Source organism: Miniopterus natalensis, chromosome 20 (genome assembly GCF_054644295.1).
Source record: "Miniopterus natalensis isolate mMinNat1 chromosome 20, mMinNat1.hap1, whole genome shotgun sequence".
Classification (NCBI taxonomy): domain Eukaryota; kingdom Metazoa; phylum Chordata; class Mammalia; order Chiroptera; family Miniopteridae; genus Miniopterus; species Miniopterus natalensis.
In genome coordinates this window covers 13611858-13638843 of record NC_142100.1, presented here as the reverse complement: position 1 = coordinate 13638843, position 26986 = coordinate 13611858, and the positions used below count along the sequence as shown (strand labels likewise).

General features: G+C 51.4%; 1 protein-coding gene across 1 annotated transcript in view; it reads right to left on the bottom strand.

Moving 5' to 3' along the window:
• Positions 1-26986, bottom strand: part of CABIN1 (calcineurin binding protein 1) — a 117715-nt gene that overhangs the window by 45911 nt on the left and 44818 nt on the right. Inside the window, exons 24-28 of the mRNA XM_016204301.2 lie at positions 24866-25126; positions 21082-21233; positions 20095-20273; positions 10187-10369; positions 6422-6753 (exon numbers count right to left, since the gene is read on the bottom strand). Of these exons, the coding sequence (XP_016059787.2) occupies positions 6422-6753; positions 10187-10369; positions 20095-20273; positions 21082-21233; positions 24866-25126 (1107 nt within the window). The remainder of the gene's footprint in view (positions 1-6421; positions 6754-10186; positions 10370-20094; positions 20274-21081; positions 21234-24865; positions 25127-26986) is intronic.

Sequence of the window (26986 nt, the reverse complement as noted above, 5' to 3'; positions counted from 1 at the left end):
CTCAAGAGCAGGAGGAAAGCCCTTTGGCCAAGCACAAGCTGACAGAAGGCCAAAACTTGATGTGGGCAGTGCAGGGGCTAGATGACATGAGCAAGGCCCAGCACAGGGCCCAGAAGCAGGCAGCCCCTCTGGCAGAGCAGGCCCTTCTCCTCTTCCCTCCCTCCTCGCTTTGGGATGTTGGGCACTCCTGGCTCACTGCATGCTCCTGATACACTGACCAGCAGCAGCCTTATTACTGTCTGGTGGCTATGCTTAGCCATGATCTCCTCAAAGGTGGGGGATGGTGTGTTGGCGTTACTTCTGCTATCCCCCGAGCCTCTGCCACCAGGCCTAGCACACAGTGGGCTTTCAGTGAACATTTGCTGGGTCAGCCTTAATGGAACCATCAGCTGCTATGTGGCTTTTGCGAGAAGCTGGACATCCACCCTGCCTGGCCAGGTGAAGGATCTGGGTCAGAGGCCCTGTCTCTTCCATCTGGAAGGTAAAGGCAAGAGTTAAGATTTGAGTCCCAGGGGCCCTCACCAGCCTGAGACCACCCCAGGCTGCACCACATCTGCACTAAGGAGTGCGAAACAAGCTGCTCTCTCCTCTGAGCCTCAGTTCCCTGCTGCTCTGCTAGGCAGGGTGCTGTGAGAAGCAACACCAAGGTGCCAGCCCAGGCCAGGCTGTCTCATGCCCTGATGAAATTGGTTTCTTGTCCTCTTTCTCTTAAGATATTGAGTGACCTGGGAGGACCACAGATGGCAAAGAATGGGAAAAACACCCCCTCCACACCCCCAAGTTGAGACCAAGCAACCACCACAAACAAAGCAGATTTGGAGAACAGCAGTGACCTAACCAAGAGGACTTCCACAGAAAACTAGTTCTGGAGAGACCCACCAATGCTCTCAAACCCTGTCCTCCATGAAGGGGACACACAGCTTTAGTGTGCCCACACTCTTGGCCCCCAGAACTCCCATCGGGTGCACCTCCGGGCCCATTACCAAGGAGATGCCCACAAGCAAACGCTAAAGTCTTTTTTTTAATCCTCACCTGAGGATGTTTTTATTGACTGAGAGAGAGGAAGAGAAAGAGAGAGAGAGACACTGATGTGAGAAACATAGATCGGTTGCCTCCCATTTAGAATACGCCCCCACTGGGGATCAAACCCACAATCTAGGTATGTGCCCTGACTGGGAATCAAATCCACAACCTTTTTGGGGTATGGGACGATGCTCCAACCAACTGACCCACCTGGCTGGGGGGAAGCTAATCTTCTTAATTCTAGCCATTCTGGTGGGTGTGAAGCAGCATGCCAATGTGGTTTGGGTTTACACTTCCCTAATGGCTAAGTGTGGAGCACCTTTTTCTGTGCTTGTTAACCATTAGCATGTCTTCTTTGGAGAAACGTCTAGTCACATCCTTTGTCCATTTTTAAAGTGGGCTGTCGTTAGTTACTGAGTTGTAATAGTTCTTTATGATTCTAGATCAAGTCCCTTATGAGACACATGACTCGTAAACATTCTCCCTGTGTCTGGGTTGTCTACTCATTTTCATAGTGCACTCTGAAGAGCAAAAATTTAAACTGTGATGCTGTCCACTTAATTCCTTTTGCTCACCTGTGCTTTTGGTGTTATATCTAAGAAAACAAAGCCTAATTCAAGGTCATGAAAATTAACACCTGTGTTTTCTTCCAAGCGTCCCTGAAATTTAGGTCTCTGATCCATTTTGGGTTAACTTTTATATATGGGGTGAACTGGGTCCAACTTCATTCTTTTGCATGTGGCTACCTAGTTATACCAGCACAATTTGTTGAAAAGACTGTCCTTTCCCCCACTGAAGTATCTTGGCACCCTTTTTGAAAATCAGTTGACCACAGATATATGTGTTTATTTCTGGACTCCCAATTCTATTCCACTGATCTATATCCATTCTTAGGCTGGTACGATACTGTTTTTTATTTTTAATTGTGGTACAAAACATAACATAAAAATGACCATCTTAACCATTTTTTAGTGTACAGTTCAGTAGTGTTGAGTATATTTACATTGTTGTGCAACAGATCTACAGAACTTTTCATCTTGCAACACTGAAACTCTATACCTATTAACTCATTTCCCCCTATCCACAGCCCCTAGCAACTGCCATTCTACTGATTTTGTCTCTGATTCTGAATACTTTAGATACCTCATATAAATGGAATCATATAGTATTTGTCTCTTGGTGACTGGCTTATTTCACTTAGCAAAATGTCCTCAAGATTCATCCATGCTGTAGCATGTGTTAGAATTTCCTTTCTTTTTAAGGCTGAATAATATTCCACACTGTTTTGATTACTGTAAATTATAGTAAGTTTTGAAATTGGGAAGTGTGTTTGTTCTTTTTCAAGACTGGGTCCCAGGACCATCTTATAATCTACTCTGTCCTAGACCCCTCAAAGTAAGAGGTGGGAGGCTCAGTTCCCCAACTTATTATAGGCAGTGGGTGGGGAGTCAGGGTAGGGGCACCCATGGATCCCAACAGTGAAGGCTAGAACCCACATGATGAAAAGTATCCCAGTCCATGTGGTCTTCCTCCTGGGCTGCCTGTGGACTCGGCATAAGTGACCTTCCCTGTCTAAGATGTGGAAAGCATTAGAGAGCACACCTCAGGTAACCCTGGCCATTGGTGTAGGCCAGCAGGAGGCCTGCTTTGGGATACCATGGCCAGCCTGTGTGCAGCAAACCCAACCTTGGGCAGGAGGGTGGACTTAGGCAGGGATCATGGGTCCATCAGGGGCAGACCCAGCCCTCAGAAGGTCTGGTGGCAGGGCTAGAAGACATGGGGGATGCTGACACTGAAGAATTGGGCCCTGAAATGCTGGTGAGAGCCCCAATTATAGGCGACAGGAGAAAGAGGGACTAGACTGGGGGCTGGTGCATGGTGTGCTGGGTACTACCTAGCTCCCCACCCCTCACCTTGTCATAATAATTCTGTGGGAGCATCATGAGACAAGAGCCCTGAGCTCTGTGAGTTCTGACATATAGCCAGGATCTGAACTGGGGTGAGATGGGCTTCAAAGCCCTATTCTTTCCCCTCCCCCCAAAATACTGCGGCCAGCAGCTAAGCAAGTAGTGCTCCACACCCTGAAAGCAGTTTCTTTGCAGAGGCTTGGGAGCTCTGAACTGAGCAGATCCTCACTTGGGGCACTTATGAAAGACCCTGCACAGCCCCTGGGGCTGCTCTGCAGACACGGAGATGGATGCTCTGGCAGCCACTGAGCCATGAGACAGCGACAGGAAAGTGCCACTGCCAAGTCCACAGGCGGAACTTTATGAAGCAATGCGCTGCTGTTAAATACACACAGCGGGAAGTGTTTGTTACCAAACAGCTGTGTTTGGGAAGCTGGGGCTGCTTGTCAGTTAATGGTTCTGCATTAGTCATTGAGAGCACTAGCTGTGTCCCCAGATCTGTGGCCAAGCTGAACCATACCCAGCCCCCAGGATGGCAGCACGTCCCAGGTAGCCTTAATTCAGGCTCTCAGTGGAGACAGGAGCCTGCTCTTCAAGTTGGGGTGTCAACTGCTGCTCAGCAAAGGTCTGAGTGAAGCAAATCAAGAAGACAGCAGCACCTTTGGGAATACAGTCAGGACTCAGGGTATGTGGTGGCCTCCAGAGCACCCAGCACACTGGCACCCATGCAGAGTTGCTGCATGAGAAAGAGGGTATTTTTTGGAATCAAGACCAGCATTCTGCTTCAGAAAACCAAGGATCACAACCTGGGAACACAGCTACCAGAAGAGCCACAGAAATGGAATGTGACATCTGTGACGGGTTATCAGGAACACTGATGTCCATGGAGCAGACAGCCAAGTTAGCCTCCATGCCCACAACCAGGGATGGCTGTGTCAGATTGAGACCATCACAGGGTAACCAAAATGACCTAGGGGACATTCACAGAACGAGCAAAATGGCAAACTGGGCATAGATGTTCCAACGGTGTGCAGGGGCCAGTGGAGTGGCTGGGCCTGGGCAAGGCTGCTGGGCCGATTCCAGGCTGTCATTCACCCGTGTGACTGACCCTGAGCCACGTGCCCAGATGTAAAATACCTGGAGCCTCAGAAGTAACAGTCAACAGTGTGTGTACACAAGAGCTGGGAAGAAACATACACACAAAATGCTTTTGTTTTAGGGTGGCAGAACCGTGAATGTCCTCTCTCCAATTTTTCTTTACTTTTGATACAAATACTTTTCTCCACTTAAAAAAACCTCACCCAGCAAGGGGACAGATTGTGATAATAGCAGTCAGTGTCTGGCATTGTGGGGAGCCTTTCTGCCTACAAAGGCTCTTTCCTACTCAGATGAGAGCCATTTAATGGGGGTGGGGCTGGGGGCTGGCCACTAGGGACTCTGTGGGGCCCTTATCACAACTCAGTTCTCCCTCTACCCAACCTTGCATCTTTCCCCTCCCTTCTACAAGAACTGATCCTTAATTGGCATCTTGCACCCCAAATTCCATCTTGGCTTCTGGAGAGGGCAACCTGCCACAGTGGGGGAAGGTTTGGCTCAGCACAGGAAGCTCCATGTCCTACTTAGAGTGACCACACCTGGCAGGGGCTGGGGAAGATCTGAAGGGAGGAGCAAGGCCGAAAAGGCCCGGACGACAGCTGCTAGCATCCCTTCCACCCAAGGCTCATGGACCTCTCATACCGGGCTCTGCTTGTCCCAAACGAGGGAAGGGAGAGAATTCCCAAGCAGTGCACGAGCACAGTGGGGAAAAGAAGGAAGCATCAGCCATTGGGACCCTGCAGTCTGTTTACTGAACGGGTTTTATTAAAACTCAGGTCTGCCTGGGTCCAGAAAGCATGGGGCACCAGAGGTAAGTTCCACTGTGAAGTGCAAGGAGGGCATGAGCAGACCAGGCTCAAGGGTGGCACCAGCAGCTAAGATGGGCAATGACAACTGGGAAAGGCAGATGCCCTGCAGCAGAGATGGAGCCCCAGAGATCACCTCCCCAGCCCCAGGCCTGACAACACCAGTTCCATCTGCTCTGCTCTGAGAAAGATAACCAGGCCACCTGAGTGTGCTGGGAGTCACTACTGCACAGGGCACTTACCTGTACCTAGTCCTCAAACAGAATTCTGCCAATTAACAACTTCTGTCACATAACCAGGGCCAATCCAATATCTGTCTCTCTGGCCAACTGTTCCTCCTGAAGTTCTTCGAACATCCCACAGAAAAGTTGGCAAGGGGGGCTGGCAGGGGCTTCTGGGAGGAGGAGGTTTTGAGCCTGGAACTCACTGAGGAGGCAGCCAAAGCAAAGACCACAGCATCCCCTACTTGCTTCTGCCACCCTGGCCCTCAATGGCCCTCACCCTTACCCTGGTTGCTCACCCAGGTTTGCCATGTGCCCAGGCTGCTTGCCCTCTCCTGCAGTCCACCACTGTCCCCACTCTGCCCATGGCCACTCTAAAGGACTCAGCATAATGGGTGCCTTCGAGGGGCCACGGTGGCACCTCCACCCCTATGTGCCAACCCATTTTCTTCTCTCTAGTATTTATTACAATGTACTTCCTTTATTTGCTCAACTGCATGTTTTTAATCTGGCTGCCCCTCTGAATGTAGCTCAATAGGGGGCAGAAACCATGACAAGGGCACGATCTCCACAATGCCTCCTGGGTAAGTGATGAGAGAGTGAAAGAATGCATAACATGCCACAATCCCTCCACAAACACTAAATGCCAGTTTAAAGATCTGGCTGGGAAACTCCTAGGAGCCATTAAGCCTGGGGCACAGCTGTTCAGAATTGCTACATCATCTGCTTTCCAAAAAGAGCTGGAGGAGGCTGTCAGCACCCAACCCCCATGCAGCAGAGGCTGTGAAGATGGCTCTGGCAGCTGCACCAGGGAGGCGAGCCCAGGGGTAGGGAAATGTTGAGAAGGCCTTTGACGCAGCCAGAGGGGACGGGGCCAGGGCAAGCAAGGCCCTGGAACAGAGAGGACGGAGGCCTCTCGGGCATACAGAGGATGTGCGTGGTGGGCCATGCTGAAGATGACAGGAGAATGGCAGGGGTGAGAGAATCTGACAGCAGAGTGAGAGTCGCTACACAGATCCTCACAGGCCAGAGGAGATGAATCTATTGGCCCCCATCCTTCATTCACAGCAAGTACTCACACCTGTGGTCCCACTGTGGGGGCAGCTTCCGTGCCCACTCTTCCTCCGATCCCTCACTGCAACCTGCGGCCCTCACCACCTCTCACCTGGAAAGCTGACCACACTTGCACTGACCTCGCCTCCTGTATTTGCCTCTCCCATCCCTCCCAGCAATGCCACTCAAGATCTTTAGACACTCTAATTGGTCTTCATTCTGCCCACCAGCCCTCGAAGATGTCTGGGAACCCTGGGAAGATCCAACCCCTCTCCCAACCAGCTCGGCCCGGCGCCCACTCACGGTGCCCACTCACACGGTGGGTCTTGCTGTAGGTGTAGAGGAAGGCCAGCCGGTAGAGGCTCTTGTAGTGCTGGGGGAAGCGGCTGAGGCACAGGCGGAAGGAGGCGATGCACTGCTCTGTGAGGAACTGGCGCTGCTCCTCAGCACCGGCTGGCAGCCCCTGCGGGAAGGCTGCTGGCTCTCCCAGGGGATCCCCTCTCTTCCTCCCATCCCACAGGGTGGGTACAGATGCTGAGGACTTGACAGGGATGCAGGAAGAGGCTTGGGGGTCTACAGCAGGCTTTTGGCTGCCTTGCTCTGTGGCTCGGAAGCCTTCTGTACTCTCCAAGGATTCCTCGGTTTTTCCTACAGTTAGGAAGAAGAAAAGAAAATCACCTCAGTTTAGGCTCTGCCCTGGGTGGTCCACCACCAGCGATGGAGGCACCTTAGTGAGGTGACCAGCTCTGCTCCCAGTCTCCTACTTTGTGAAACAGGATGTCCCAGATGGCACACAGCAGAGGGGCCCCAAGGCACAAAGAGCAAGGGTTAGAGTTGGGCTCTATATGGTGACACAGGGCTGTCCCGCCTCCAGGGCCTATGCAGGTGCACGTGGAAGCAGCCCACACAGGGCAGGTGTAGCTGCCACCACCACAGAATAGAACAGCCAGGAAAGGCACCCAAAGGGCTGCATCTGCTCCACCACTTAGTGCCTCAGCCCACAGCCCACTCAACATCCCTCTCCAGGGCAGCTGCTGCTGCTACTGCTACTGTATGTGAGCCATGAGCTCAGCACCTGGACATCCAGGACTGCTCCACCAGGATGGGAGGGCAGGCAGCTCAGGAGAGCCTGTGCTAGGAGGCAGGGGCTGCAGGAGAAGACTGTCTGGCCAGGGAGGAAGGGATGGAAGGAAGGCAGTGGGAGCAAGTGTCAAGGGAGAGATGGCCCTCCAGCACCCAGGACTCTGGCACAGACTGCCTGAGGAGACCAGAGAAGCAGGCTGGCACCAAATCTGAAGCCTGTCCATCCTGTGTGCTGAGCCCCTGACTGCCCTCGGTGTGGCAGCTCTTTCCCTACTGTAGCAGCAGCCAGGACAAACCTGGGACAGTGTTGAATGGGCAAGACTAAGGCCCTAGTTGCCCTCATGCCAAGTCTAAGCATAACCATGCAGATATCAGGTGCATGTCAAGCTTGCCCACCATTGCTCTTCCTGCTAAGTAAAGAATCTGAGCAGTCATTCCCTGTCCCCCTCAGCTGCCAAAGACAAAGCCAGGCTCCTCCCAGGACATGCAAGGCCACCTGTTGTCAGTCCTGCCATCCCTCCCACTGTTCCTCCTGGCCTCACAGCCTGTGACCAGCCACTGGGAACATCTCGCTCCCTATTACTGCCTCCCCACTGTCTCTTCCATCCTGGACGCATTCCCTACCCTCCACCCTCCCCTGCTTCACCCACATACTCTTACCCTCCAGGACTCTACTCAGTGTCAGCTCCTCTTTCAAGCTTCCCCACCCCCAGGGTGGTATGTGCAGAGCATCTCCTGTGCACATCTGTCTGATGTCACTGATCCCACTGGGTTTTTGCATGAGTGTCTCCCCCTCCCTTGTTGCCCAGAGCCTAGAAGCTGACTGAATGACTGAGGGACAGGTTATCTCTGATCTGGACACTATGCTCTCCTATCATGGGAGCTCAGGAAACTGCTTAGGTCCCACACGTATCCACTCACAGCCCATCGACAGCAACTGGGAGCCTGCTTAGGGCTAGCACAAATCTGACAGAGAATACCACTGCCTTTCTCAAAAATGTGCCAGTTTCTAATGTGTTCAATTCAATAAACACATTTCAAATGTGGCTCAATAAACAGTCTGGGCAATGACTCTGGACCCAGCCAGCCATATTAGGCACAGGGGACACAGGGAAATCGGATGAAGATACAGGGCTCCCAGGGGTTTAGATAAGGCACTAAGTGCTCAGACACAAAGACACACAGGAACACACTTCTTATGAAAAGTGGGCGGAGGGTTAAGAATTAATCCAAAAGAGCTCATAATGCATGTCTAAAGACACCTAAAGAATAACAGCAAAACAGTGATGCCAAGACTGCATCAAAACCCAGCTGCTCCGGGTTCTGGGTGGCCTGAGGCCCAGGAGGCATGGGTGACATGCCTTACCTACCGCACCCACTCCTACTGCTGAATGGGCCTCACAGGTCACCTTAGTGGAAGGAAGAGGGTAAGAAATGTCAACAAGCCCACACAACTCTTCCCAGCCAGGATATCTAATTCTAACCCTGGCAGCATGAAGACGGGGATTTCCTCTTACTGAGAGAAAGCAAATAACACACAACAGTAACCACATCAGTTTGCTGCTTGATGAGCCACAGCACAGACAAAAGGCCTCACTTGTACATTAGTAAAACTAATCTTATTTTTGAGACTGATATGAATAGTCGCTGTACTGGAGTGCTGGGAGGACGGGTTACTTCTCCTTCCAAACTCCCTATAGCGTGTTTCTGGCAGCTGTAGAACGTTAACAGGGGTTTGGGATAGTATAATGACTGCCTAGTGAGACAGCAGGGCACTGGCCTCACCTCTCATTGGGGGCCCAGGGCAGATAAACCCATGGCCCATTCCATGTCCCCTTGACCCTGATAGGGCATGTGTTCTCATCCCCCTCTAAGGCCACCTAGGGGAGGCTGGTGAGAAGCAGAGAGCTGGGAGAGGCCTTCCCTAGCGCAAATGGCTCAGCCCCACTGCCACACCTACATGTGAGCTCCTAAAGCTTGATTCTCTGGTCCAGGGCCTGTGCAGCAACTTCTTGGGGGCAGACCCTGGACACTGGGTGGCCAGGTTATCATCAACCTCACCTGCCCTGTGCACGGCCACCTGCCCATGCAGCCCACCTGGAGAGGCAGCATGGGGTAGTAGTTAATGGTGCAGGCCAACCGTGGGCAAATACCTGCCCCACTCTGAATCTCAGATTCCTCACCTGTAAAATGGGAATCATCAGGTGTTTTTTCTAGGGTGGTTATGAGTTAAAACAGTGCCTGGCATGGGAGCCCAAGCGTGGGTCTGGGTGGTTGTTGTTGTTATTGTTGTTTGAAAGTACCTGTGTGCCCTGGTCCTGGCCAGAGTGGGAAAGCTTTCAAAATCCACAGCTGGCTGACTAGTCACAGCCCCAGAGCAGCACCAGGGATGCCTAGCCTGCACTCAATCTCCCAGCAAGCCTGGGTGTGGGGCTCTGGCCACTGGTTTCCACAAAAGGGACTTGTGAACCCCAAAAGAGCTGGGCATACCCCAGGGTAAAATCAGCCCTACTCCCCACCAAATAACAGGAGATTTTTTCCCCCCCTAAAGGCCTGATACAATTCAGACTAAAAAGAAAACACATTTGTGACATTTAAGATCCCGACTTTTTAAATAAACATTTATCAAGAAAAAAAATAGGGGCACTCATGTCATGGACATGGCTTTCCCACACTGGGCCATGGTGGGGATCATAATAGTGACAAGTATCTCTGAGTGCACACTATGTGCCAGGCACCATGTGGGCACTTTATGAGCTGTCTCATTTAATCCTCACAACTCAAGAGTGGCCTTGGCATCACTCCCATCCACAGCAAGAACAACGGAGGGCCAGATTGGTGAGTAACTTGCCCAACCAAGGTTCCAGGAAAGCAGGAGGAGGCATGAGGATGGAAACCAAGCTGAACCTGGGCCACTCCAGAGCCCGCTTTCTTCAGCAATGCCCAGACTGCCACAGGACATCAAACAGTTCTAGTTCACCAAGTTAAGTCTTTATACCTCTTTCCTCTGTGGTCCCTGGAAGGTCTTTACTGGTTGGTCCTGGTTGGGAACTGGGAACAGATGGCCTCTTTTCAATGTAGGGTTTCCGGGAACCCTCGAGCAAGGGGGTGGGCTCGTTAAAGAAATCCTGTGTCGAGCTGGAGTCTGAGAGTGCCACGGCCGTGCTGTCTTGGCTGCGCTCTGCGGGGAGAAAGAGGGAGGGAGGGCAGCAGCATGAACCTACCACCTCCAGCATGGAGGGGCGTCCCCAAGGCGAGTCTCCTTGCCAGAGGCCTGGTGACTGCCCTGCAGAGGAGACAGCCTAAACACAGCCACTCTGACACTGCTGAGCCTGCCCTGCCCTAGAGGCCGCCGGGCCACTCACCAAAGGCACCAATCTCCATGGTCAACCTTCTGGGAGTTACCCCCAAAATGGTGTTCTGGTAAATGTTTAACAACTGGCTCTCAGGAGGGGAAAAGCACTCATTTGTAGCAGTTATTAATTTCTATGGTATAAATACTCCCATCATGGCTGAATTCAAGCTTCCAACATGATGTTGCTGAACATGGAGTTGGGAAGAGATTGCACAGTAGTACATCATTATACAATATTTCTACCATATAGATACAACAGGCATAAATAACTGAAGTGGGTAAGAATTCAGCAAAAACATTTATCCAGTTGCTAAAGGCCAAGTATGGTCTAACACAAGAGTATAGATTGCTGGGAGTCACAGACACAAAGGAGGTTGGTACCTACTTGTTGAGTCTTCTCCTCAGACCTGCATAGGTGCTCATGAGAAACAGCAGGGAAATTAGAAAAAGCTTTATTGGGGTGCTGGCTTGGAGAAGAGGAGTGGCCACTGCCATGGGAAGGCATGAAGCCCTGGCTGGACCTTTCTCCCTCAAGGAACAAAGACTTAAGTCATTAGGGGAAGGGCAGCAAATCTTGTTGCCTCAAGGGTACAGCGAAGACCCACTGCAGCTTGAGGAGAGGAAAAGAAAAAAACCTACCCTGAGGGAGAGCAGGAAACCATCCAGGGCCCAAACATTCAGGTCTCCCACCACTGGAGAAAGAATCAAATCACTGAGAGAGACCCACTCCTGAGACACAGCGATACAGCCTGCCTAATTCTGAGGCTGGACCAAGACAAAAGGGAACCAACACTGGCCCCTATTCCAGGCTACCAAGCATGAAAAACATATAACACAATCTACTGCAGGAAAAAGGGGCAAGAACATGGCGAGAAGATGGTGGAAATGGAACACTGAAAAAACCTTCTAGCAAACCAGCCCCCACTCTAAGCATAAAACATCATCAGAGGAATTTGAAGCTGGTGGTGTACTGAAGGTAACCACAGCAACAATAAAACCCAACCCCAGCTCAACTTCTTAACTAACCTAACTCAACTCTCCCTCTCCTCCCATGGCCTAGAAACAAAAGAGGAAAGTCCATTCCAGGCATATATTATTTATTTCAGTGTCTCTGTCCTATACATGATATTTGGTATTCAATATAAAAATCTGAGACACACACACACACAAAAGAACATTGTCAAGAGACAAAACAATCAACAGAACCAGACTCAGAGATGACCCAGATGTTGGAACTACCTGATGGGGAATTTATTTATTTTTAAAATTATTTTAAAATTGATTTCCTTCTAGAGAGAGAGAGGAAGGGAGAGGGAAAGAGAAACATTAATCTGCTGCCTCCCATACACACCCCAACCAGGGATCGAACCCACAACCTGGGTATGTGCCCTGGCTGGGAATCGAACTGGCGATCCCTTGGTGCAAAGGACAAGGCTCAACCAACTGAGCCACGCCAGCCAGAACTTGATGGGGAATTTAAAATAACTAAGATTAGTATGATTCATAAATATGATGACCGCCCAGCCGGCATGGCTCAGTGGTAGAGCATCGACCTATGAACCAGTGGAAACAAACCTAGCTAGAAGGATCTCATGAGAACTGGCACGCTGCCAGATGAACTCATGCACTCACAAGCTGTTGGGCTTTAGGCATGGAAGATTTGCTAATTTGGCAGAATCTAGTGTGATCATTACAAAATACAGGGATTGGCTTAAGCAAAATGATATCTACTCCCAACGTGCTAATGTCCTCTCAATGCTGCTTGGTGAGGGAACCTCCCATGCACCAGAGTGTGCAGCAAAGGCAGCAGACTGCACCAAGGTGTGGGCAACAAAGGGTGGCACTGCACTTCAGGGTGTCTGCTTCCCTGGAAGGTGAGGTCTCTGTTGAACCTCTAGTAAAATAACATCCATAGCAACAACAGCCACAGCAGAAGAGCAAGAACTGAGTAAGCTAAGGGACTTGGCAGGGGTAGGGGCTACAACCTCGCTTTCCTGGAACCTCTCAGACACATGCATGAGAACCCAGCATGGATGACCCTCTGAAAGGGTGATTCTGGACAAACCCTTGTCCTGGTGTGATCAAGGGCACCCAAGAAGCCCTGAGGAAGTCTGGTGCTCAGAAGGGAAGGGGAAAAGAGTCTGGAAGCTCCCAAGAGCAGCCAGTTGTGAGGCTCCCTGAGGTGTTTCCTGCGGGCTGCTGGGTCAGATCTGGAGAGATGGAACTGTGCACTCTGAAGCACCCTGGCTGGAGCTGCAACCCTTTCCTTACCAGGCCTGTCAAGCAAGGAAGGAGGCATGCTTGTCAAGGTTCCTGCTGGGGATGTGCATACCTGGGAAACAGAGGACAGCACATCACTGCAAACAAGCCACCAACAGGGACTCAGAAGGCCCATAGCCAAGTTGCTTTCTAATCCTCTTGTGTGTTTGAGAGGGTTGGCACAAGGCTATTTAAAATGATCCTGATTAGCTCTGGCCAGCATGGCTCAGTGCTTTGAGCATCAGCCCGTGCACCGAAGGGTCTTGGGTTCGATTCTCAGTCAAGAGCCCATACCTGGGTTGCAGGCTTGATCCCTGCCCCACGTGTGCAGAATGCAACCAATCGATGTCTCTCTCTCACATCAATGTTTTTCTCTGTCTCTCTCTCTCTCCCTCCTCTCCCTTCCACATTCTCTAAAAAAATCAATGGATATAATATCCTCAGGTGAGGATTAACAAAATAAAATAAAACAAAATAAAAAAATAAAATGATCCTGATTTTAAATACTAAGAAGCAACCCAAGGTTTCACACCCAGAAGCAAGCCAGATCAAAAGAAAACCAAGTTTCATTTCTTTTACATCACTAGGGCGAGAGAGGAATGAAAAGCTCTTTAAAAAATCCCTCTGCAGACCTGGGCATCTGGCATCTCATCCTTTCTCTCCTCTCCTGGTAAATCAGACCTTCCTTTGTACAGCAAACCAATGGCCTTAGTAAGACGACAGATAGATGGTGGGTGAGATTTGCCATGAGAACCATTTTCCTGCCACCAGCGAAGCTGCTGTAGATGGGACAGCTCAGGGACTGGGCAGATGGGATGGGAGGACGACAGGCTCACAGTACTGGGAAGCAGGTCTCAGGCTGGAATGCAGGGCCAGCCTTAGAACGCTGAAGCCTGATAAGCTGGCTGGGGAGGTGGCAGCAGGGGAGTGAGGGGCAACACATAGATCAGAGGGCTATCTGGACTGGGGTGTGCAACCCAGAGCAGCCTGAGACAGGAAACTCCTGCCCTGAAGCTTCTTCAGTGGGGCAGAAGGAGAGGGAAGGATGTCACTGACCCCTCTCTTCTCCTCACTCCCAGAAGGCCCCTCTGTAGTATGTCAACTCTCAGGCCAGTATACCCAGGAAAGGCTACAAACAGGGAAACTTCTGGGACAACAGGGGTAAAGGCTCCTCTGGGGTAAGCAAATAGCCCTGGACAACCCTTCTCCCCCAAAGCTATCTACGTGCCTCTGGGCAAGGACTAACCCTTCCTGAGCCACATTCCACCTGCCTCCAGGACAGCTGAATTCAGCACAGGCTCAAGCACCACTGTGCATAGCCCTCACGCTGCTAGTACACCTTGATAAAGAAGCGGTTGCCATCCTGTCACAGCCACCACCTACAGGTTCTGCAGAGCAACCGAGGCCTGGCTTCTCCTGGCTCCTTGGACCTGAGGCAGAGCAGGAGATAGATGGATACTTTGGTGCAGGAGAGCCAGATTCAGCTGAAGAGCAAAACTTCCCACAGAGCTGGGTGGAGAAACACATACACTAAACAAGACCCTAGGGATGGCCTAGAGCCTGGGCTCTGATTTTCTTCAGGAGCTGCCTACAGGCCAACAAGAAAGAGGACTGGCACTAGTGAGCAGGCTATATAGGCTGCCCTGCTCTGCTTTCAGAATGTTCTTTTAAACATCTGCCCACACAAAGCCTGCTCACACTAATTAATATCTGTGGCAAGATTATAAACACAGCCCTAGCCAGTTTCACTCAGTGGTTAGAGTGTTGGCCCACAGACTGAAGGGTCCTGACCTGCGTTCAATTCCGGCCAAGGGCACGTACATCGGTTGCAAGCTCCATCCCTGGCCTGGGCTGGGGCACATGCAGGAGGCAACCAATCGATGTGTCTCTTTCACATCGATGTTTTTCTCTCTCTCCCCCCCCCCCCCCTTCCACTCTTTCTGAAAAGCAATGGAAAAAATCCTTGGGTGAGGATTAAAAAAAAAAAAAGATTATAAATACTTCATTCTCTTACTGTTAATCACTGGAACATTTCACTTCTATGCCTTTGGGCCAGTCCAGCCCCTCTGCTGAATCCTTAGAGGGATGTGCATCTGCCAACCAACTGCTGCTGACACCCCTGCGTCTAAGCCCTGGCACCCTCCACTTCCAGAGTGAGACCAACTGCAAAGTAATGAGAGCTGGGGGCACAGAGGGAAAGGGATCTGGTTTGGTGACAGAAAGGCTGCCCATCCCACTTGGTGTGAGAGTGACAGTATTCCAAGGACTTTTTTGTTCAGGTTTGACTCAGTTCAAATCCCTTGGTCACTCTCACAGTTCTAGGCCAGTTACAAGTTTCCTGATATGTGTTTTCTCCATTTGCTCCAGCAGTAACACTAGAAACAGTTCTCAGCCATTTATTCCATCAGCTCAGTTCAATGAAAGTTTGAGGAAAAAGACATGGTTGTGTCATCAAAAACCATAGCAACTCTGACTAGATCACAAATGTCCTGACAACTAGAAAATAATAGTTTCTAACAACAGTATACGGGTGGAATCAATATTTTGAGAAACCTTTCAATTGGACAAAAACTGCCCCAGTTGGTCCCTGGTGACCACTGGAAAAAGACATGTCTACTGGCTGTGTGGGATGGGAAACCCTACTGTAGGCTAAGGAGATTAGACAGATGCCCAAGAGAGACATCAAAAAGCCAGGAGGCCCCAAAAGAGGCCCACACATGAGTAGCAGCAGGGGGGTACCAAGGCATCACTGAGCAGCCAGGTTCACCCCCTGCCCTTTCTCTGCTAATGTTTACCAATGAGGGCTGACCAAAGCAGCACCAGGCAGCTTGCAGCCCCAACACACTCAGACAGTGGCACTGCCCCACCAGGACCCTGTGCTCAGAGTGGGAGAAGACTTGGCCTCCTGTGCATCTCTCATGGTGTGCCCCTCATCCTGTGCCCCTCACCACGCATTACTCTGGTCCCCAAGCCAGGCAAGGCACTGACCAGGAAGGCCTTGGGGAAGCTTTAAGCATTCTCCTATCCAAAGGCAGGTGGGCAATTGCCTCGTAACACAAATGCCAGGGGAAGAGGAGCAGCTGTTGTCAGGTAGAGCCAGGGGCACGCCCAGTTATCTGGTGAGGTGCCCAGGAAGGCTCGTCAAACAAAGGATGATGGGAGAGTCTGCCTCATTTAGAGCCAAGAGACAGAGAGATGCCATGGCCACATCACCTCTCTACTTTAGGAAGGGAGCCCCTTTGGGCCCAGCTGGTTCCCCAGCTCTCTCCTCTCAAGGTCTCCTTCTGTCCACCCAGTCACCTCAGTATTCAAAAGCCATAGGACTCTCCAACCTTATGTCTTTGCTCCCATTGTCCATCACCCCAAATGTCCAAAAGGCTTCTCTGGAGGCCCGCACCCTCTAGTAAGTCCTCAAATCCACCGAACCCCAGAGCCAGCTCACAGCAGTTCCTCTTAGCACCGACCACTGCCCCATGACACTGCCTATGGAATCACAGACGCAACCAGGCAGCAGGGATCAGGGTGCCCTCGTCTTGGTTTTCCCCAAGGCTCCCTCTTCCACTCCTAGCACACAGCAGGCACTCAATAAATGCCATGACAAGCTATAACCTGAAGAGGTGTGGGTTTTGTTTTGTTTTTGGTTGTTTTTTGGTTAATCCTCACCTGAGGATATTTTTTTCATTGTTTTTTTTTTTTTTTTTAGAGAGAGTAGAAGGGAGAAAGAAACATCAATGTAAGAGAGACACATCAATTGGTTGGTTGCCTCCCACACATGTCCTGACCAGGGCCTACAACCCAGGTATGCGCCCTTGACCAGGAATCAAACCCACAACCCTTTGGTCCAAGGGCTGATGCTCTACCCAATGAGCCAAACTGGCCAGGGTGGCCAGAAGAGGTTTTATAAAACGTAAGAATGAAGGAGAGGAGAACAAATGTAGTGACTGGCTCTGCCCTCTACCAGCCTCCCTCCCTGCCCCCAAACCAGTCCCTATTCCAAGGGGGACATGCAAGACAAACTGAGCTGCACTGAGAGTCCCTCTCACTTTGAAGAGGCCTGTTCAAAAGGACACAGCTTACCCACCATCAGCTGACTTCCCCTGCCCTGGGACAGGAGGCCAGTGAGTGGACACCAGGCCAGGCCTGTTCTCCAGCACTGACTGCCAACTGCAGTTCTTCCCTCATAGCATCTTGGCTACTGTGCACAATTGTATTTTTACATACCTTTCCTTATTAAAATAACTTGGTATCTTAGAGTCTGTTGCCTTTGTTGTTTTTTAAAGCAAGAAAGAGCAAAGCAATGGGAATACAGGACTGAGACACCTGCCAGGCAGGCAGGCAGTAGAGGCCACTGCTGCATCTGCATCTGTCCAGAGCTGGGAAGATGGGCTGTGGGCAGAAGCCAAGCACATCAAACACACACTCTCCAAGTCACAGGACCAGCAGATATGGAGGCACTCCTGGTCACAGGGGGAGCAAGGAGCCGGACTGAGGGCGAAGCATGCGGTCTGCGCTGTCCCCTGAAGCGAGCCGTGACAGTGCAAGCAGAAAGACAAAGCCTGGAGACAGAGTGTGGTCAGGGTTAGGGGCAGCACGGGCAATATTGACGGAGGCAGTGTGGGCAAGCAGGCGAGAATGAGCACAGACAGGACATGACACAAACGGTGACAGCATGGCAGGTGAGGATGAATGTTGGATAGGGGGTTGGCACAAGGCACCCTGGGCTCCCCTGGAAGGTCCACCTAGCCCACACCCTACAACTTGGGGCTCAGGGCAACCTCTGTTCATGCTGTAAATGGGGTCAGATGGGCATCCTGCAACCATGGACACCAGCCCCTGTGGCCCCCACTCTTCTGACCCCTGCTTGGTTCCTCTCACCCAACCCTTCATGGGAAATACCGACATACCCCTCAGATCCTGGCTAAGCTTTGCCTCCTTCAGGAAGGTCTCCCACCCCACCAAGAGGCCAGGCCAGACCTTTCTGGGACAGATTCAGTTGCACCCCAACCCTGAGCTGTGTAATTCACTGATTCCTATCTGTCTCCCCTTCTAAGAGTCTGCTGCAGTGACCAGGACTGTCCTGTGCACCTGGCACAGTACTGATGGAACACCTGGATGGTCAGCCACAGGCAGGCTAGAGAACCCCACAGAAGGCTCAGCCTTAATCCTCTGAGGCCCTTTCTGGCTCCACATTCTGTGGTGACATTAAGCCCATCAGGCAGATAGCAAATGTCTTGGCCAGTCCAACAGAGTCACTATGGACACATTCCAAAGGCCAGTTGAGCCAGGCCAAGTTATTGACCAAGGTGTTCTTAACAGCCCTGATACCAGGGACACTCCAACAAAAAGGGACACACACACATAGACCCAGTCTCCATTAAGTCAGCGGGCACAGGGACCGTCCTTGTGGTAGTCTCACCCTGGCCTGGGGTAAAAAAAGACTGAGACCCCAGCTCTCCCTTGGCTCTGGCCCAACTAGTCACGTGGCGCTGGATGAGCCATCACCTGCCCTCAGCTGGGCTTCCTCGTGAAGCACAGAACATATGGCCAAGCCTACAGGGTAACTGTGAGGACTCTGTATCATTGACAGGAATCACTTTGAAAAAAATTTTTTACAACCATTGAAAACCCATTTGTCTGGCTCCCTCTGCAAACTTCTACGACAAAGAACCATTATATTGTCACCCAGGACATATCACAACAGCACCAGACCCCAGCATTCTTGCTCCCCCACTGCTCCGTGCACACTTGTGCATCAACATGGGATGTCTGGGCAGTAATGCCAGGTGGCATCACAGCCCCTTTCTGAGGCAATCCTGCCTCCCTCCTCCTCTGCTCCCCTGGGTGCCCACACCAGGGGGGCATACCCAGCTTTGTGGGCTGACAGAGCCAAGCACAATTCCTGCTGCCTGAGTTTGGCTCAAGCCTGCAAGGCTGAGGACAGTGCCAGCCCCAAGCTGTGGACAACTGTGAGAAGCAGTCCTCTCTCCTGAAAGCCAGCAGGGTACTAAAGCCTCACAGGAAGTACCTGGTTGAAACTAATCCCCTGAGCAGGATTTACTTCCAATGTGTTTTCTCAGTATTTTCATGAGTAAAGGTTAAGTGCATGGTAGTTTTCCTATTTAGCTTGTGTTAAATAAGAAGGGAGAAGGACCTTACTTTGGGAATGTCTGCAGATTGAAGCATGGGAGAGCAGGCAGGCCAGTTATTCCCATCTCTACTCAACCCTCTGGGGTGGTCAGGGAGGGTCCAACAGCCTGACCGGAGGGAGGTGATAGAGCCACACAGCATACACGTGGATCAGCAGCCCCTCTCTCAACACACACACTGCAGGTCAAACTGAACCCAGGAGGGGTCACTTGCAACTCTCCTTGCCTCTCAGGTCACCAAATGTCCCCCAGTCCAGAGCAGTTGAGCACTGCCACCTTGTCATCCTTCGCCAGCTCTTCTCTAAACCTGCTCTCAACTTCACTCACTCCACGATGCCTGGGCTTTCCAGGAACCCAAATACTGGGCGGCTAGGGGGTCCCATTGCCCTGGGGAAGGCAGAGCAAGGCCCATTTCCCCACAGCCCCAATGAGATGCGTAACATGAAAGGACCTGGGTGTCTCTCAGCATTGTCACTATCTTCACAAGGCTCTTCTTTAAGGGCCCTCTAAGTCCACCACTTTGGCTCATTCCAGCAAATACCCTGTCACCAGCTATCACTATAAATGTGAGGAGAGCATGAAGTCAAGCTATGAGGCCAGCATGCGAGCCTCCTAACGTTAGTAAGGAATGTGGTTGAACAGTCGCCACCTGCCCCATCCCACATGGGATGGCCTTGTACAGTTCCAGCTGACAACCCCAACCTGTCTGGATTCCCAGGGGTGACAGACTCAGCACAGTCACAGCCTTCCCATGACCATCAGAGGGCATGCCATAATAACACAACCGCCTGCACAGAAGCCACTACAGGCAGCCCGCAGACTGATAGCAAGCCCACAGTCGTCCAACTGCCTTTCAGTGCCCATTTTGCAGGTGGGAAAATGCAGGCTCAGAGGGGCAAAGTGCTTTAGCCTGCCTCACCCCACCCCGGCTCCCAGGTGGGCGAGCTGGCAGGTGGCGACCCTGAGCATGTCTTGGAAGCACAGAATCACCGTGAGTCCATGAGGTTAATGAACAGCCACAACATTGCCCGTGTCACCCCAGACCCAGCACCCCCCTCACCAAAACAAAGCGACTTATCGCCCAAAGCTCCCGCCCCCGATTGGCGTGCCGCCCTGGGCTGGCAGTAGGGAGAACAGGGACTGTACCGTCCGGCGTCGCCTGCTGGTGGGGTTTTTTACATTTGACGTAATCGTGGTCAATCGGAGTGGCTGTGTAAGGTGGGGATGTCAGACCTGGGCCAGAGGAGGAGGGAAGGGAGGCTCCGGGGCCCGGCAGTGTCCCAGCTGAAGAGTGGGAGTCCTCGTCCACCAGGCAGGCCTTCTCCCTATGGGGCAGAGTTAGGGTGCAGGTCAGAATCTCCACATGGCACTGAAGAACTGTGCAGGGCTGAGACAATGCCCTTCCAAGCTGTCAAGTCCCCAAGCCACCCTTCCCGAGAGCCCACAGCTCCCATGCACTTCCCCTCACCCCTCTGGATGGTGTTCTAGGGCACCAAAGCAGTCCCTCTGGCACAGTTCCCAGCCAGGTAGAAGTACAAAGGTGGGGTGAGATGAGCCAAAGCTCCAGGATATGGACACCCACAGATAAAACTAACAGTCAAGGGGAGGCCTGGGGTTCTGTCCCAGGCCCAATGAGGAGGACGAACCAGAGCCCCAGCATTCTCAAGCCCTCTGACACTGCAGAGTCCCTGCCTCCCACACCCCTCCCTCCTCCTTGGAAGAATGGGCAGTAGACCAGACCCTCAGAGGGCCACCATGCTTGGGAGAGGCCCTGGAAGAGGACTCAGGAGCAAGAGTCAGCAACATGAAAACTGCTCTCCCACAGTGTTCTGCACAGGGCAGAGCTGTGCCCCAGCAGGAAGCGGGGATGAGTTGGCTTCTCTGCAGGATCTGCCCTGGAGGATGAGGTGGACCAGGCATGGCCACAGAGTGAGGTGACTGGAAATATACTTAATCTCTCCTTCTCAAGTTCAATAGAAATACCTCAGCCCAGCCATCACGGATCTCCAGATGAGACCCAGAAACTCCATGAACCCTAGTTTACTCAGCAGTACCTCTTCAAACCCACCTTGCCATAAATAAACCATCATGGTACTCAGGAGATAAGCTGCTAGATGACAGCATGCTACTCACTTTTCTGAAGCTTTGGGTGTATTCTTCTCCTCGCCCCTGGCAAAGGGTCCTTCTGCAGCCTCCTTCATGAAGTTGACCAGGACCTCCGCACCAACCCCAAAATCGGGCTTCCCCAGGAGCTTCAGGATGGAAGCATGGAGCCGGAAGTACACCTAAGGGGTGACACTCAAGTGTGAGCAGCCCTTCCAGTGGCTCAGGTTCTTCCCACGGATCAGTCAGCCAGGAAGTGTGGGGCCCTAACAGGAGACGCGCTATCACACACTACCTTTTCTCATTAGTTTTTAAGCCAGCCAACCTATCACTCATTCAAAGCAAGCTCTGACAATTCATATACACACAAACTATCAGCATTCCAGCCTAAACACAGACCCAATAATAGGCATGTGCTGATAAGATAATTAGAGTAACAACCCCTCAGTTCTGCTCACTGGGTCTCTCCTTCTTTCAAGGCACATGAGCATACTGCCCTCTTTCTGCCCCTCTCTTGGCTCCCACAGAAAGGGAGCTTCACTTCCTCGAATCCATTTACAAATGTGTGAAGTGAGTTGCCCAAGGCCTTAGAGCAAGAAAGCCCAGTCAGGTTAAACCCAGGTCCATCCTGTCTCCTGCCCTTTACTGCCCCCAAGCAAATTCCACACCACACATAGGCACCTCCATAGTCAACTTGGCCTGACCTTCCCACCCAGGTGTGGATGTAAGGCAGGCTCCCACCTGTGGCACATGCTCCTTCGGATGGCATAATGGGTGCCACGAAGGCTGAGAACCACTGTGGCTACAGGCCCTAATTAACCAGCCACCCAGAGGTGGTGCTCAAGAGATTGCTGCCAAGGAACTACCCAAGTGAGATGCCTGAAGGTCTGGCCCTGGCAGCACTCTCAAGGGGACATCCCAGACAGAGGGGCTCCCACCCAGAGCCCCTCTCCTCCAGCCCACCCATGGACCACAGAGGAATTGGACCAGCAATTCCATTCTCAGATGTAGGAAACCTCTCAGGCACTGCAGGTGCCCAGGCGGCCACACTCGGGGGAGGACAAGGTATCCAACTAGCAAAGTTTATCCTCGAAGTAGGTAAAGTATTTGAATGAGGGCTCAACAGTAGAGAGGAATTTTCACAAGGGCAAGGTTCAGTTCTTAAGATAAATGTCATTTTTAAAGCAAGATATGCACATGTTCCAACTAAGCGCCCACTCTCCTGAGTCAGTGTGGTATGCGCGGGGAGGGCAGTCTACACAGCTGAGGCCTGTTCCTCATCTGGAAGTTACTGGGTCCCACGAGGCCACCATCCTGCCTGCTCATTGGTTCTATCAGGTAGCAGCAGAGGCCAAAAGTTGAAGAAAAAACCATGGAAGAAAAACAGAGCTGTCATTTTCCCAAGTGCAGGACCACCTCCCACTGCAAGAGGGCTCAGTGCTGCCCAGAGGTGCCTCCTGAGCGCCCCGGGTTCAGTGGGATCTGGCCCCTGCTGCCTGCCCTTCTCACCTGCTGCTGACTTAGGCCAACTCATGCCAGTCCTCCGGGCCTCAGGCTTCTCATCCCCAAGTGGAAGTCCCTCCAAGGAGAGGCACATGAAGCCAGAGTGAAAAGCATGAAAGAGCTGTGATGAGGAAGGATGTGGACCTGGGGCTGTGAATGACAGCAACCAGGAAAATGCTGAAGACACCCTCGATAGGAAGTCTTGCAGATGAATCCCTCCCTCTACAAATATAGCCTGAAAAGAGCTGCTATAAGCCACTCAGTATGAATCATTTAAAAGGGCAAATTTTAAAAAATGAGACTTTTGCTTGCTTACAAGATTATCAAATATTAAAAAGAGGATACTAGCTAGGTTGATGAAAAACATAAAAGTTCATATATCAATACAATCTTTTAGGGCAAGGAGACATTGTTGATCCAATGTCAAATAACCCTTGGAAATACAGTTGACCCTTGAACAATGCAGGTTTAATTGGGCAGATATATGTATACATGGAATTTTTTCAATTGACCTGTGCAGTTCAAACCCATGTTGTTCAAAGATCAACTGGTGGTTGGGAATCAGTATGTGGAAGGCCAGCTGTAGGTATAAGTGGATTTTCGACTGCATGGGCAGCCAGTGCCCCTAACCCCCTCATTGTTCAAGGCTCAACTGTACTCAGTTGTGTTGTCCCTGAAATGTGTTCAGGGCTATGCCCTGATTGTGCCCTGTCATGGAAGAAGTAGAAGAGAAGGTCAAACCCATGAGGAAGGGCCAGGAAAATACATGGATGCTCAGCCAGACTAGAGGGCACAGGACATGGAAGGAAGCCTACATTCCTTCTACTACATCTTATCCAATGAAAAAGGCAAGTTGCTAAATGATAATGTATCTATATGTAGTAGGAAAAAAAATCTATAAATATAAGGATATGTCCAAACTGTACACAGGTATGACTGGGATGGGGGGGACTAGAATCACTGGGGACTCAAACTTTTAATTTTAAACACTTTTGAATTGTTTGATTCTTATATTTTTAACCATGAATATGTGTATGCATTTAATTTAATTTTTAAAAATCCTCACCCACGGATGTGTTTTTCATTGATTTAGAATAAGGAGGAGAGAGAGAAAGAGAGAGACAGGAACATCGATGTGAGAGAGAAATATTGAAATATTGACCAGTTGCTTCCCATAAGCACCATGACCAGGGATTGAACCTGCAAACCGGGTATGTGCCCTGACCAGAAACTGAACCTGCTGCCTTTTGGTGTACAGGACAAGGCTCCAACCAACTCAGCCACATGGGACAGGGCTATGTTAATTTTAATATTTTTATTGATTTTTAGAGAGAGAGGAAGAGAGAGGGAGAGAGAAAGAGAAACATCCATGTGAAAGCATAACATCAACTGGCTGCCTTCTGCACGCCCCCTACTAGGGATGGAGCCTGCAACCCGGGCATGTGCCCTGACAGGAACCAAACGGGCAACCTTTTGGTGCATGGGATGACGCCCAACCAACTGAGCCACACCGGCCAAGGCATGAGCTATGCTGATTTTATAATCAGAAAAAATACATAAAGGCAGAAAAGGCATAAGCAAGTAGATTTTGCCCCAAACTCCCAGAAGCTAGGCATGTGGGATCTGGGGGGGCTGGGGACCCAGTCTCAGAAAGGGCAAAGCTAACAAGTTCTGGGTCACAGGAAGCAGGGAGCCCTGAGCCAGGCCAAGCATATCTGGATCCACACCAGTGTCCTCAGTTTCCTCCCTACAGAATGTGCTGGTCATGGCCACCCAACACATCACCCAACATGGCATCACAGGACTGCCATGAGCATCAGTAAGAGCATCATGTGAAATGATCCAGAAAACATAGCAAATCTAAGCAATAAATAAGTGCTCTCTGCTCTTGGGGGGCAGTGGGAGGCCCCGAACCTGGGGTTAAGAGAACAGGCTGCTCCCCTGGCTCAGTCCTGCCAAGGTGGGCCTCAGATGTCTCATCTGCACCTGGAGAACAGGGTGCCTGCCCTCCTCCTGCCAGCTACAGGGTGTGAATGCTGCACCGCACTAGTGTCATCAAAGCCAGGTTCTAGGAACCTGTGTGTGCTAATGAGGAAAGACGATTAAACCATCACTCTCCCAGAAAGGATGGCAAGCAGCCCTTAGAAAGATAAGAAAGGCTGCTTTAATTTAATTGCACACAAAGCTGCTAAACACAGGTTTCCAGTGGGTTGCAGGGCAGTCACTGGGACCGCATGCCCTCTCCCCAGGGGGACAGAGAAACTGGCCCGCCCCTGCCCTGCTTCCCCGCCCAGGGCCAGCACAGTGTCACCTCCAGGGCCTCCATGGCCAGCTCGGGTGGGTTGTGGTAGTGGATCTTCTTGGGGTAACGGGCAGCCTCCTCATGTAGGTAGTGGCCAGCCTGCCTGTAGTGCAGCAGGTAAACAGTGGGCGGCTGCTGCTGCTTCTCAGCCACCTTGCCCAGCATGTAGTGGATGAGCCACTCCTCCTCATCACCGTCACCCTCGCAGCGGGCTGCTGACATGAAACAGTGCCTGGCTGTCTCTAGCATGCTATCGCGCCGGCCCTCCATCTGTAATGAGACCACAACACCAGACCAGCCTTAGGAGCATGACCAGAACCTACATGGTCAGATCATGCCTTACCCTGGTAGGAAGCCCTGCTGCCTTGCTTAAAAATTGGTAATCCTCTCAGCAACCCTGAGACACAGAAGTGCTATCACCATTTCATAGATGAGACACTATGGAGAGGCCTGGGGACTCCTCAGAAGCTCACATCAAGTAAGGCAACAGAACTGAACTGAAACCCAGCTTCATGTCAACTCCATGTTCTTTCTTCTACGTTCCCCTGCAGTATCAAATAGTTTATACATTTATGAAGTACCTACTGACACCCTTCTAAAGGTCTCAACTATGACCTATGTGGCTGCAGTGAGGCCCTGTGCCTGGGAGGGGAAGAAAGCATGGAGCAGAGGCTGAGTGGGCTGCCGGCCATCACTGCCAGGAGGACTAAGCCAACAGTAGCTCTGCCACATCAGCCTGAGGAGGCCAGGTAGCCAGGGCAGACATTCTGAGAAGAGCCCGAATGGCTGGCAATGAGCACCTTATTCCCTCACCCTCTCATTAGGGTGGGAAGGCAGAGCTGGAGAAGACATGCACCCAGCACCCAGCTCCACAGCACCAGAGAGAATGTACACCCCTGGGGTCCCAGAGGACTTCCCACCCTTTCTCCACACCCTTCCAGGGACCTAGGGTGCTTATAAAAGGGCAGATCCCTGAGCCCCACCCAAGCTCCACTGACTTGGAGCCTATGCATCTGTAGCAGCACCTCCAACAATCCTCTCACACACTATAGGTGGAAACTGCTAAGACAGAGCATCAGACTCTAAGAGGCTTTCCAACTCAGACAACCATTTTTCCAGTCCATGTATGAGACTCCAGGCCAGCATCCTGGGTGCTATCCATGCAGGATGTCAGCTATCAGGTGCACCCACGTCCTTTCATCCCAAAGCTCCTAGGCTAGGAGCAGGAGTGAACACTGCTTGTGTGGGGCACAAAGGCAGTTGTTCCGAGCACCCCACATCTCTGGCCTCTTCATGGTCCTGGCTTCATGGCAGAGAGGCTGCAGCCTTTTCTCATCTCATCTCAGGGGCCAGAGGAGAAAAGAGGCTTTGGGCACGAGGCTCTGGTAAGGGTGCTGCTCACAGCTTGGGAGAGCAGTACCTCTGTCCATTGTGCATTGGGAGGCTGCCCTATGGGCATCTGTCCCGTGGATGCTTATTTCTGTGAATCTCCTATAGCAATGGCCCTGGGGCTAACACAAAGGAGCCTAGAGCTACCGTTAGTACTCTGTCAAACACTTCCAGGGAAAGACACCAACACTGGGTGAACTATGGTAGAAAGAATCATGGTACAGGGCCAAAACATTGCACAAACCAAGTGACTCCATCATAAACCTGCCCAAATGGGATTCTGAGGCAAATCTGTATAAGTAAAAGGTAGCCATTTACATGGAGTCCTTCTATTCTGACTGCTCTGTAGCTGTGTGGTTTTGACCAAGTCACTAGCCCTCTGCCCACACAGCTCTGCCACCGGGGCTCATATAGACACCTACTGAGAAAGAAATAGTGACTATGGAAAAGCCCCCCATCTGGCACCATGCTGATGCCCACCAAGAGGTGGAGCCTCACATAAAGGACACACTGCCAGTATCCCTGCCTTTGGTGGGTATGGCAGTCAGAACACCCCAACCATGAACAGAAGGGAGAGCTGCTGAGTATATGCCCTGTTTCAGAAGCTCTGCTAGACACCCTCACATTATCTCTCCATCCTCAGAGCAGGAGGTGCATCCTCTGTGTGGCACCTCATTTATCTTGTAGCCAGGGGACCTGCCCCGGGGCTGGCCAGTGAGAGAGATGTTGGCTGTCAAAATA